Raw genomic sequence first — 12,704 nt, forward strand, 5'->3', positions numbered from 1 at the left:
ATTATTTTATTTTTCAGTTATATTTCCTCCTGCCTATTTTCAAAAAGGATTTGAGAGAGTGAAAGCAGTTGTACCTAAAATGGGACCCAAGATGCACATATAAGACATCTGCTCATAAAGGCCCTCTCCCCTTAAACACAGGTCCTACCACCCAAGCATCCAAGTACTCAGGTTAAAAAAGGGCTGTTTTCATGGCCAACCCCACTGTATATGCAACTGTCAAGTTTGGTCTATCACAAAACCACCATGGTTGTGATCACTGGGCCAGGAGCCCAGCCCCTGCCCACCTTTTGGGCCATAACCAAGAGACTGACTGACTTCATGTACTTGGGTACACTGGGCTTCCCTGGTGGCTCAGATGGTGAAGAATCTGCCTACAATACAGGAGAGCCAGGTTCAACCCCTGGGTCAGGTAGATGCTCTGGGGAAGGGAATAGTAACCCATTCCACTATTCTTGCCTACAGAATTCCATGGACGGTGAAGCTTGGTGGGCTACAGTCCATGTGGTTGCAAAGAGTCAGACATGACTGAGCAATGAACACTTTGAATACTCTGATTGCCCACCCTCCTGTTATTTTCTTTTTCTATTTTCCTCTCTCCTTTTTTAAATTTGAATGAAGATAATTTTTAAAATTGTGGCTAAATTTCTTTGACCCCTCTTAAAGCAATAGATCCCAAACATAAGGCTGACCCTGAGACCAGTCAACAGTGCTGGGCAAGGTAGAGCACGCACACCTATGCGCATACAGAGCCCAGACAATAGGCACACCCTGCTGCGTGAATGCGGGCTGCTCTGCAAAGGTGCCCAGGCAGATACCACCTCCCTGTGTGTTCCTGGGGCTCCTGGGCAACTCAGGGTGGTGTATACAGGGTGGATTACGGTAGCTTCCAGTCTTGGCCTTGTCACACATGGTTCATCCCTTTCTTTCAAAAGAATTTCTTATTTCCAGCTCAGAGCATCTATATTGAATCAGGGCATTGCAGCCTAGAAGGGAAAGTGTATACATCACAGAGCTAGGGGTCACAGACACAGTTCATTTAAAGGGGCTGTTTAATATTACAGTGTAAGTCATTTTGAGACATTCGATGTCATCATAGCTCAGCCACCATAATCTCACAACCTCCTAAATTCCCTGTGATTCAAGTTTTATTTTCTATGGCCATTAAAACGTACACACACAAGCTTCAGATATAATCCACATGGGATTCGCATTAGTACCAGACATGTTAAGCTTATCTGCTTAAACATGGTACAGATCACCAAGTATGACTGTCCTGGAAAGAGCCACACCTGAGACCGCTGAAAGCATCTTTCCATGAGAACCTCAAAGAGGATGAGGAGGACAACGCTCAACATGGTCTTGCTGGGCAGTGACAGGGTACAAACTCTTAGAGTAAAGAGACAAGGTTCTTTTTCAGGACCCTGTAATGATCTTTTCTCACCTAAAACCAATGACTATGTGGCTTTCTGGATAGATGATTAAGGCAAAAAAACCCTAAACATGCTCAAAAGTAATTTTAAGAACACTTAGATAAGGCTCTAACTAAGGTCTGTTGAGAAATGACCATTAAGATCAGCCAGCCAAAAATAATTTTTAGGAATTTTCAGATTTATTAAGAAATAAACCACATTTAAGCCAAGGACTTTCCAAGTTCTAAATGTGCCAATCACAATATTTATAATATTATACCACTGCTGTGGGCAGTATCTTAAGAGCTTCCATTTATGTGTTTGAGATTCAAAATAGAGCCCTTTGATCTGCAGAGAGATTTTACTTTGCAAAATGAAACTCTGCCTTTGTAGTGACTTTGGTCGCCAAACAAGATCACTGAAGTCCTTGCACTGATTGCACTGGAAATGACAATGTCAACCTCTGAGTGGGGTAAACACTAAAAAGAATTAGGCCTAGCTGGTGTTTTTGTTTTTGTTTTTGTTTTGCTTTCCTGGGTTATCTATCCCTAGGCAACGTGAATCAATAGTTTTCAGGTAAATATCAGTTTCTTTGGTGTCACATTGCATGATCCTTTCTAGACTTTCACATTTTCCTAACAGTAACAAAAGAGTTCCTGCCATCAAGATGTGGAGGTAACAGACATCTTCTGAGAAAATTATAACATACACTCATAAAGATATTTGAACAGACACACCAAAGTCCGAGATAGAAATGGTAACTAAAATGAATATTGGATAAACAAAACAAAAATAAGAGCACCTAAGGTATAATCTCCTGGGCTCACTGAGACAATTGCCAGATCAGGGCCTTGTACCCCATGACTTGCTAAAGGAAACACCCAGGATGTGGCTTGTATGCAGATGCCACCAGGACAGACAAGCTCGCTGCACTGTCTCCCAGAGCCCCACGCCTGACTCTCACACGTCCGATCTGCAAACAAGCTGTGACCTCGGCACGGTGAGATGACCCTCTGAGTCTCTGCCCAAGTCAGATGGGGCCCAGAGGCCCACGCAGGATCAGCACAGCATCTTTCAGTCCAGATCTGAAAGGGCTGGTGGGAATGCTTTTTGTTCAGAAAGACATCGCTTCCTCTCTGACCCTTTCCCAGAAATACTCACGAAGCAGGTGCCATTCATCTTGCTGGATTGTCTTGGTCAAATTGAAAGGGATGTTTCGTAAGCGGATTGGCTGAGAAAAGTGGTACTTGATAGCTGTACATCGCTGTGCAATACCTTGAAGGAAATAAGAAATGTGAGCTACTAGTTTGTGCATTTGTAATAGAATTCTGGAAACTGAAGGCAGGATAATGCCTCCTAAACTGGCTTGAAGGGACAAGGGAGAAGAATCTATTGATTACTCTCATTAATAGAGACAAGTCAAAGCAGGACAAACCCAAAACATGAAATCATTTTTAAATCATGTTTCTATATTTGAATGTATTAAATTTGATAAGAATCTAAACTCCCTTAATTGTTTTTTCAACACTGAATTTGTGTTAATTAAACACAAAACTCCTTAAGGAGAAATGGCCTAAAAGTATACAGAGGATTGGGGGAAATCAGCTTGGAATGTTAACACAGGTAAATTTCATGCATCCAAATCTGATCCAACCTCAAACTCTCAAATGGGCTGAATCAAAAAATACATCTGAAAGTGTGTTATTTGTAAACCAGAAGACATTTTTCCATCAAGAGCCTTCCACATGATGGTTTAAGTGGTAATTAGGTCTCCAGACAACCCACAAGAGCCTAACTAGCCCTAGAGTAGCTGATGTTAATTCCTTAATACAAATTTTATTGATCTGAATTCGAGGTCCTAAGAGAAAGGGTGATATTTAAAGAAGAAAGAAATGTGTTTCCTCCCTTTTCTGGTTGTTTGCATAATATTTTGAAAGGGGAAAATACCCACTACTTTATCTAGCAACTTCTACATTCCCTTCCAATCCATGCTTTTATTGCATAGATTAACACAGGCCTATTTTTCCCCTAAAATTTGCTGAATCCAACAAAAGTATCTATCTTCCTTTCAAATTAAAATAAAACAAAACTTTGTTCTTTCCTTGTAAATCACTGTGATCAGTTGTTTGGATAAATGCAAACTGATTAGATTAACTTTTAAAGAGCTGTGAGTAAATGTTAATCCTTTAACTCAGGCAGCTGTTAAAAAAAGTTCTCATAGATGCAAATAATCTCTAATTGGTAGACTTTGAGTAAATGTAATAATAAAGTGAAAATTTTTTAAAGATCAGACATTGAAAAGGGAGATTAATATTTGAGCATAGTTAATATCATGAGCCAGTTAGCCCCTAATATGAAGGCACCTACAGGATCATCTCTCATAAATAGTTTCTCAGTCATTAGTGTACATAAGAATCACCTGGGGAGATAGTTTAACATGAAGACCCTGGACCTCACCAAAGATACTCTGAATCAAAAGATTTGGGATGGAGCCACAAACCTGACTTTTAACAAACATCCCAAGTAATTCTGATACAGGCAGCTGAAAAACACTACCCAACACTATCTCTGCTTTTTGGAAGCTTATTTTTCTTTTCCTTATGAAACCACAGATTCTCCAAAAAGCTCAAAGCTCTCTTTTATTTTTCTTTTTGGTTGTGAGGTCTAAAAGACATATAAGTTCAGTGTTTATATATGTTATGTGTTTATAAGTCAGAAAATCCCTGTGCTTACAAAGAACAAATGATCTGGGCTGAGAATAATAATAGATAACAGACTGAAAATGTATTAATGGTTTACATTTATGATTTTCAAAATTATCATTCTACTTGATACTCATCCTTGGGCTAACTTTGAGGCTCTGTGTAAGCAGGAACTGAAGGGCTAGAGGAGGAGATGAACGACGTGCCCCAACACACCCGCGGCCCATCAGCAAAGACTGGGGACTTACTGGTTCTAGGCAGTTAAGGACATTTCTGTATAGTCATTAGCTTCCCACTAAGCTAGTCAAGCAGAGACTTCAGGGCCCACATATGACGAAGGATACAGACTTCACAGAATTAGTTCAGTAGAGTCACTAAACAAAAAAAAAAAAAATGACACAAAAAGTAACAACAAACTCTGAGCAGGAGGGAGAATCTGATTTCCAGAATTGCTATATAATTTTAAATGCCCAGTTTCAATTAAAAAGTACAAAGCAAACACAGAAAAGGAACATATGACTCATACGTAGGAAAAAAAAGTTAGTCAATAGAAATTATCACTGAAGAAGCCCAGACCCTGGATTTACCTAACCAAGACTTCACAATTCAAAGATTTGTTTCTTGGTTTTTGTTTTCTGTTTTTAACACACCGCCAAACATGTTAGATCTTAGTTCCCCAACCATGGATTGAACCTGTGCCCCCTGCAGTGGAAATGTGGAGTGTTAACCACTGGACCACCAGGGAAGTCCCTAACCAAGACTTTAAATCAAATGTTCTAAATATGTTAAAAGAATTAAAGGAAACCATGTCCAAGGAACTAAAGGCCAGTGTGAGAAGGATGTCTCACCAAACAGAGAATATCAGTAAAGTGATGAAATGTATGAAAAGAAAAATAAATAGAAATTCAAAAGTTGAAAAGTATAGTAACTGAAATTTTAAAATAGGGGCTCAACAAAGTTTTAAACAGGCAGGAAAAATAATCAGTCAACTTGAAGATAAATCAATTGATATTACCCAGTCTGAGGAATATAATGGGAGTCCCAGAAAGAAGGAGAGGGAAAAGGGACAAAAAAAGTATTTGAAGAAATAGTTGTCAAAATTTTTCCAAATTTGATAAAAAACATGAATCTATACATCTAAAAAGTTTGATGAAGTAAAAAAGGACAAACTCATATTCAGACACACCATCATCAAACTGTTGAAAGCCAAAGATGGAGACTTGAAAACCACAAGAAAAAAAGCAATGTATCATATGTAAGGACTCCTCAAAAGATTAGGAGCTGATTTCTCACCAGAAACCATGGAGGTCAGAGGGAGTGGAATGACATATTCAAAGCACTAAAAGAAAAGTTGTCAACCAAGAATTTTAAATGCAGCAAAGTTATCCTTCAGAAATGAACAGAAAGTGCAGACATTTCCAGTTAAACAAAAACTGAGAGAATGTGTCACTGGCAGGCCTGCCCTATAAGAAATAGTAAGGGAAGTCCTTCAGGCTGAATGAAATAACAGTAACTGAATCCACACGGAGAAACAAAAACAACAAAAACATCTGTAATGTTACAAAACAGGGACACATAAATGGAATTACATTAAATATAAATAGACCAAACATTTCAACAAAAGCAGAGATTGCGTTATAGATAAAACAACATGATCCAACTATCTGATAGCCACTAGAGACACACTTTAGAGTCAAAGACACAAGTAGGCTGGAAGTAAAAGATGGAAAAAGATACACCATGAAAATAGTCACCACAAGAGAGATGGAATAGCTATACTAATATCAAACAAAATTAGACTTTAAGACAAAAACTGTTACTAGAGACAAAGAAAGACAGTTTATAATGATAAAAGGGTCAACTCACTAAGAAGATATAACAACTTTAAACACATTTTATCCGCTTACCAACAAAGCCCCAAAATAGTCCAAAAAACTGGCATAATTAAAGGAAGAAATAGACAATTCAACAATAATAGTTGGAGACTTTAGTACTCCACTTTCAATAACGGTAGAACTGCAGAGAGTCAACAAATAAACAGAAGATTTGAACAACACTATAAACCAACTAGACAAAACAGACATCTACAGAACACTCCACCAAACAGCAGAATCTATGTAATCTTCAAGCGTACGTCAGACACTCCCCAGCACACACCATATTTTATGCAATAAAATAAATTTCAATGCATTTAAAAGTCATACAAAGTATGTTCTCTGACCGCAATATAATGAAATTGGAAATCAATAACAGAAGGAAATTTTGGAAATTCAGAAATTTTTGGAAATTAAGTAACACTTCTAAACAATGAATGAGTCAAAAAGGAATTACAAGGAAAGTTTAAAAACACTTTGAGATTAATGAAAACAAAATCACAGTATGTGAAAATCTATGAGATGCAGCTAAAGCAGTGCTTAGAGGGAATTTACACCTGTAAATGCCTACATTAAAAGAGAAAGTCTCAAATCAGCAGCCTGACTTTCTATCTGAAGAAACTAAAAAGAGAAGAACAAACTAAACCCAAAGCAGGAGAGATTACATAATTAGGGTAGAAGTAAATTTAGTAGAGACTAGAAAAATGAGGAAAGTTTTTTTTTAAAAATTGATTCTTTGAAAAGATTAATAAAATTGAAAAATCCTTATCTAGACCATTCAAGGCAAAAGGAGAGAAGACTTGAGTTACTAAATTCAGGAATGAAACAGAAGACATCACTTTACAAAAACAAAAAATAGTAACAAGAGAATACTGTGAAAAAATTATATGTCAACAAATTAGATGCTACAGATTATATGAGAACTTCCTAGAGAGACACAAATTACCAAAACTAACTCAAGAAGAGATAGAACATATAAACAGATCAATATCAACTAAAGAGCCTGAGTTAGTTATCAACTTAGTAAAAAAAAAAATTTCCACAAAGGAAAGTCCAGAACCAAAGAGCTTCACTGGTGAACTTTACCAAATGTTTAAAGAAGAATTAACCATGTTTCATAAACTCTTAAAAAAAAAAAAAAAAGAGGAGGGATAAATTCCCAAATCATTGATGAGGCCAGTTTTGCCCTGATACAAAAAACAAAGGCATTACAAGGAAAGAATATTACAAAACATTTCTTATAACTATGTATTCAAAAGTCCTCAATAAAGTACTAGCAAACCAAATTCACCAACATATAAAAAGGATAGAACATCATGACCAAATGCAATTTATGCCAGGATGGTAAGGTTGGTTCAACATAAGAAGATGAATTGATATAATATGCCTTATCAATAGAATGAAGTGTAGAAACCACCTCATAGATGAAAAAAAAAAAGCATTTGTCAAAATTCATTTAATACTCACCAATTCCCCTAAGAACTATATATAAAATAGGTATTATTAACTCCATTAGGTGGGAAGAAAAATCTGATGCTTACAAAGGTTAAGTGACTAGACCAAAGCAATAGTACAAAGTGCAAAGCAATAACCAAGCTTTAACATATACGATGTCACCCAAACTTTGCATAATGCTCACTCAGGAAAGTTAGGAATCCTTACTCTTTTAGAAATGCCTCTTAATTCTGTGGGTAGGGATATCTGTAGTTAGTTTGTTTTCATGGAAAGGCATTTTATTTTAAACACAGGAGTGTATACATGTCAATTCCAAACTCCCAATCTATCCTTTCCTCTCACCTTTCCCCCCTGGTAATCATAAATTCAAGAACTGTAGTTATTAAATGAACTGTCAGTTTGAAGTGAAAAACAAATTTTTCAGCTTAGTACAAGCATATGCTCTTTTGGAAACAAACCTGATACCTAAATTGAGGCTTCTGTCTGTACATTATCCATACCTTTCAACACACATTATTCAGAGACTGGATTGGCTCATGGCTGACTCAGTGGCTTCATCCTTCCTGCATCTCACAGAAGCTGCTTAAGGCTAGATATGGGGTTGGACTGGGAAGAAATTCTCTCAGACTCAGAGGGCTGGCCTTCTACCAACTCCTATGCTGAGGAAATGTTTGGTCCCTTGCTAAACATCATGACTAATACTCTCAGAGCCCATCTCCTCCTCCACCCCTGCTGGAAATGGGTGTGATCCCAGGGGGCAGAGGCATAGCAGAAAGGAGGCGGGCGGCCAGCCCAGGGTTCTTCTGCTCCCCACACGTGCCAGGAATGAGGTAAGCAGTGCACATGCAACCAAATTACCTTTCCTTCCCCAGGAGGCTTACAGGCTAAATTTAAACTGCCGAGAACTCTGAAATGAGAAGAAAAAGGAAGTGGGGAGAGTGACAAGGTCTGAATGGAGCATCTAAAATCCCAAAGATTAGGAGTATGATGGGGAACCCAGAGCAACTTCCTTGAGTCTGCAAGAAAATGCTCTACAGCCCCGGAGTTACACTCCCTTGAAAGATTATTTGAGATTTCAGGCAGAAGTCAGGGTAAAGATGGACTAAAGGACAGACAGCAGTAGGGTCAGAGGCTGCCATTAGCTCTTTTATATCCTTTAAACATTTGTTCCACCGTCACAGCAGAAAGTCAAATCGATTTGAAGAGGAAAGTATATTATTAAGTTCTGGCTTCCTATAGCACACACGAAAAACTGACAAAATGAAACTTCACAAAAATCACACAGGAAAAGACCTGTAGTTGCTTGATGGTTTGCTAAAGACAAACTAAGTTTCTTTTGATAAAAAGACAAGAATACGTATATACATAGAGGGTCAAGATAGAAGTTCCATGAGATATATTGAAGAGTGATACTCTGAAAATCCACAAGGAGGCATTAGATGCAAATTTTTTCAAAGCCATGCATGCAAACTTTGAAATTAACTGGCTTTCCGGGCTTAGAGAGCAATGAATCTTGTTCTCTGGAAAGGAACACAAAAAGCATGAGATCATAGCACCAGATGGCATCACACAATGGGGGGAAGAGACACGCAGGGGGTTGAAAAGAACAACTCGTGGTCTATATTTAGTGATTAATTAGCTTCTTAAAGGGCCAATAGAGCCACTCTAATGATGATACAAACCACAGAATAAGATATATAGACTATGCTGCACAAGGGTTAAAAATGGGGCTTAGGGGCTGGTGAATTTCTGTTGTTTCTGATGCTTAAGAGAAATGAATCAAATTCTGAGCTAAGTTACAGAAACTCACATTCTAGGTTAAATGACTGAGAAACAGCAGAAGATGCTGTAAAAAATCATCAGAGTCAGTGACGAGGCAGTACATGCAGTGGCTAAAGGCCTTGCAGTCAGCCAGACTCAGATTTGAATCCCAGCTGTATGGTTTTGGGCAAATTACTTAACCTCTCTGAGACTCAGTTCCCTCATCTGTAAAAGAGTGGGAGCAATGGCAGATATTTCATGGGGTTATTGTGAGAAACAGAGAGATGTAGCACAGGATGTGGCCCACTCTGAGTATGAGGAAACATTGGCACTGGATTATGAGTTCTCTCTCGGCATCCGCCCATGTTCACCACCAGAACAATCAGACACACCAGGAGTCTGAACCCTAAATGAGCATTGCACATCAACCCAAGTGCACAGAGGAATACACACACTCATGACACCTGACTCTACAATGGTCTAACCAGTGGCTCTCCTGTTACCGCTCCTCTTTCACCACCTCACAAGACTCCTATCGAATCTTCACTTCACCCCTGAACAGCTGGCTAACTGGCCACTTTGCGACTATTTCCCCACCTTCCACCCTATCCTGCATGTCACTCTTAGATAAACCTTCTGTGTGAAGGTATGGGGCCTCTGGAGCCTTAGATGCCCATCTGTAAGATAGGATATGAAAACCTTTATGATTATTGCTATATCCACCTGCCTTTCACAGTATCATGAACTTACTATGTTTCTTTAAATTGATAACTCTACCAAAGACTTTGACTGTGTGGATCACAATAAACTGGAAAATTCTGCAAGAGATGGGAATACCAGACAACCTGCCTGCCTCTTGAGAAACCTGTATGCAGGTCAGGAAGCAACAGTTAGAACTGGACATGGAACAACAGACTGGTTCCAAATAGGAAAAGGAGTATGTCAAGGCTGTATATTGTCACCCTGCTTATTTAACTTATATGCAGAGTACATCATGAGAAACACTGGGCTGGATGAAGCACAAGCTGGAATCAAGATTGCCGGGAGAAATATCAATAACCTCAGATATGCAGATGACACCACCCTTATGGCAGAAAGTGAAGAAGAACTAATGAGCCTCTTGATGAAAGTTAAAGAGGAGAGTGAAAAAAAAACTGGCTTAAAGCTCAACATTCAGAAAACTAAGATCATGGCATCTGGTCCCAACACTTCATGGCAAATAGATGGGGCAACAGTGGAAAAATGTCTGTCTGTATTTTTTGAGGCTCCAAAATCACTGCAGATGGTGACTGCAGCCATGAAATTAAAAGACACTTACTCCTTGGAAGGAAAGTTATGACCAACCTAGATAGCATACTAAAAAGCAGAGGCATTACTTTGTCAACAAAGGTCCATCTAGTCAAGGCTATGGTTTTTCCAGTAGTCATGTATGGATGTGAGAGTTGGACTATAAAGAAAGCTGAGTGCAGAAGAATTGATGCTTTTGAACTGTGGTGTTGGAGAAGACTCTTGAGAGTCCCTTGGACTGCAAGGAGATCCAACCAGTCCATCCTAATGGAGATCAGTCCTGGGTGTTCATTGGAAGGACTGATGTTGAAGCTGAAACTCCAATACTTTGGCCACCTGATGGAAAGAGCTGACTCATTGGAAAAGACCCTGATGCTGGGAAAGATTGAGGGCAGGAGGAGAAGGGGAAGACAGAGGATGAGATGGTTGGATGGCATCACCGACTCAAAGGACATGGATTTGGGTGGACTCTGGGAGTTGGTGACGGACAGGGAGGCCTGGTGTGCTGCAGTTCATGGGGTTGCAGAGTCGGACATGACTGAACTGAACTGAAGTGGGACACAGTTTTCTTGCCCACTGTAACACTGTATTTGTTTTAGAATCCTGTACTTATTTGAAAACAAGGTGCCTTGCGCAAGGTAGGTGCCATATAATTGTGTAATGAATAGCTTTGAAGCTGTGTCAATGTAGCAGCTTCCACATTTAGGCAAACAGAAGATAAGAACATTTCTAGGGGACTCTGAGAGCAATAAGCTCAAAGTTTTCATTGTCCAACTCTGTCCTGCTCCTTCCAAGACTATACCATACTCAGCTTCCCCCTGAGTCAAGCCCAGGTTACAAGCCCCTACCTTCTGTCCCTGACCCCAGCTCACTCACACTTACCTGTAACTGGTCCCCAGTGGCTCCCCTCACCCCTCCCAGACATGTCTCATCTCCTCCTATACCTGCACCCTTCCCCTTAGAACAGCCCACAACCCACTAAACCCTCCAGGCTCAAAGTCTTCATTCAAAAAGTCTTCTCTGAGCACATGGCCCATGCAGCTCACCCCCTTCTCTGGCTTTATTTTGATGTTCAAGGCTGAGCCACACAATCTAGCTCTAATCACTCAGTCTTTATTTCCTAACAAGTCAGCAAGTCTGCCTCTCCCGAAAATCTGAAATTCCTTAAGGGCCAGACTGCGACTTCCCTTCTGGGTCTGTGACGTTTAAGAGGTCCATCAGCCACAGCTGTTGACGAATGCAGTGTAACTGACACTTCGGGTCCTCGAGCAGGTGAAAGGGTTGCTGAACAGTGTGCATGGTTTCCTAAAACATTTCAAAAGCAACTTGGAATTCCACAATTGGCCCGTGGGCAGAAAAATGAAGAACTCTTTCCCCAACAGCTCTATCTACACACATCCCAGGTTAAAAGGAAAGATCAACTGTGGGGTCACAGGGCAGGGTGGCCACCATGTTCTTACCTAAGAGATTTAATTTCAGAGGAAGTCAGGCGCTAAACAGAAAAAAGGAAAGAAAGGTTTTCCTCATCACCTCCTTGAATCAGCATGAACAGCTCTCACTTAGATAAATAACTAAGTATGGTAAGCCAAGTAGCTTAAAGCTGACTTTTAAGCCCAAAATGACCAAAACCAGTCCTGAAGGGCAAACCCATCGTGAAGTGTCCAGAACTGAAGGGAGAAAGATATAAAATCAGTAAACCTATAGTGTTGCTGTCCAGTAGAAATGGAACGCAAGTCACATAAATAATTTTAAATTTTCTAATAGTCACATTATAAAAATAAACAGGGGATATTAATTTTAATATATTTTTACAAGTAATCAAGATTTTGAAAATTATGAATGAGATAACTGACGTGCTTGTTTTTTACACCAAGTCTTCAAAACCTGGTGTTTGCTTTTCCCTTATGGCACATCTCCTTTTCGAAGTCTTTCAAGCACCCATAAGTCTCGTGTGGCTGGTGCCTCTTGTACTGGAGAGAGGAAGTTTCCAGATGAAGGTGAATAAGACTCTATAAAAGCAACTAAGAGCAAGAAGGTTGGATACTGGAAGTGTCTGAAAGATGTGAATGTTACTCTTTGCTTAAACTCTTTCTCTACAATATACTAGCTTGTTCTGCTATAATTACTTATGATTAACACTAGTGGAGCATCAATTTCTTAGCAGTGTGGAATTGTCTTTGTGTTCACTCTATTGGAGCCGGACAGCCTGGATT

General features: G+C 39.4%; 1 protein-coding gene across 2 annotated transcripts in view; it reads right to left on the bottom strand.

Moving 5' to 3' along the window:
• TMEM178A (transmembrane protein 178A) overlaps window positions 1–12,704 on the bottom strand; it is a 56,109-nt gene that overhangs the window by 11,888 nt on the left and 31,517 nt on the right. Inside the window, exons 1-2 of one of the 2 annotated variants that reach the window (XM_043918176.1) lie at window positions 7,944–8,052; window positions 2,574–2,687 (exon numbers count right to left, since the gene is read on the bottom strand). Coding sequence is in view for 1 of the 2 variants with exons in the window: in XM_043918175.1 (XP_043774110.1) it covers window positions 2,574–2,687 (114 nt within the window). In the remaining variant the exon portion in view is untranslated. Of the gene's footprint in view, window positions 1–2,573; window positions 2,688–7,943; window positions 8,053–12,704 lie in introns of those variants that run through there. The other variant, XM_043918175.1, reaches the window with a different exon arrangement.

The sequence above is a fragment of the Cervus elaphus genome, chromosome 11 (assembly GCF_910594005.1).
Source record: "Cervus elaphus chromosome 11, mCerEla1.1, whole genome shotgun sequence".
In the NCBI taxonomy this organism is placed as follows: domain Eukaryota; kingdom Metazoa; phylum Chordata; class Mammalia; order Artiodactyla; family Cervidae; genus Cervus; species Cervus elaphus.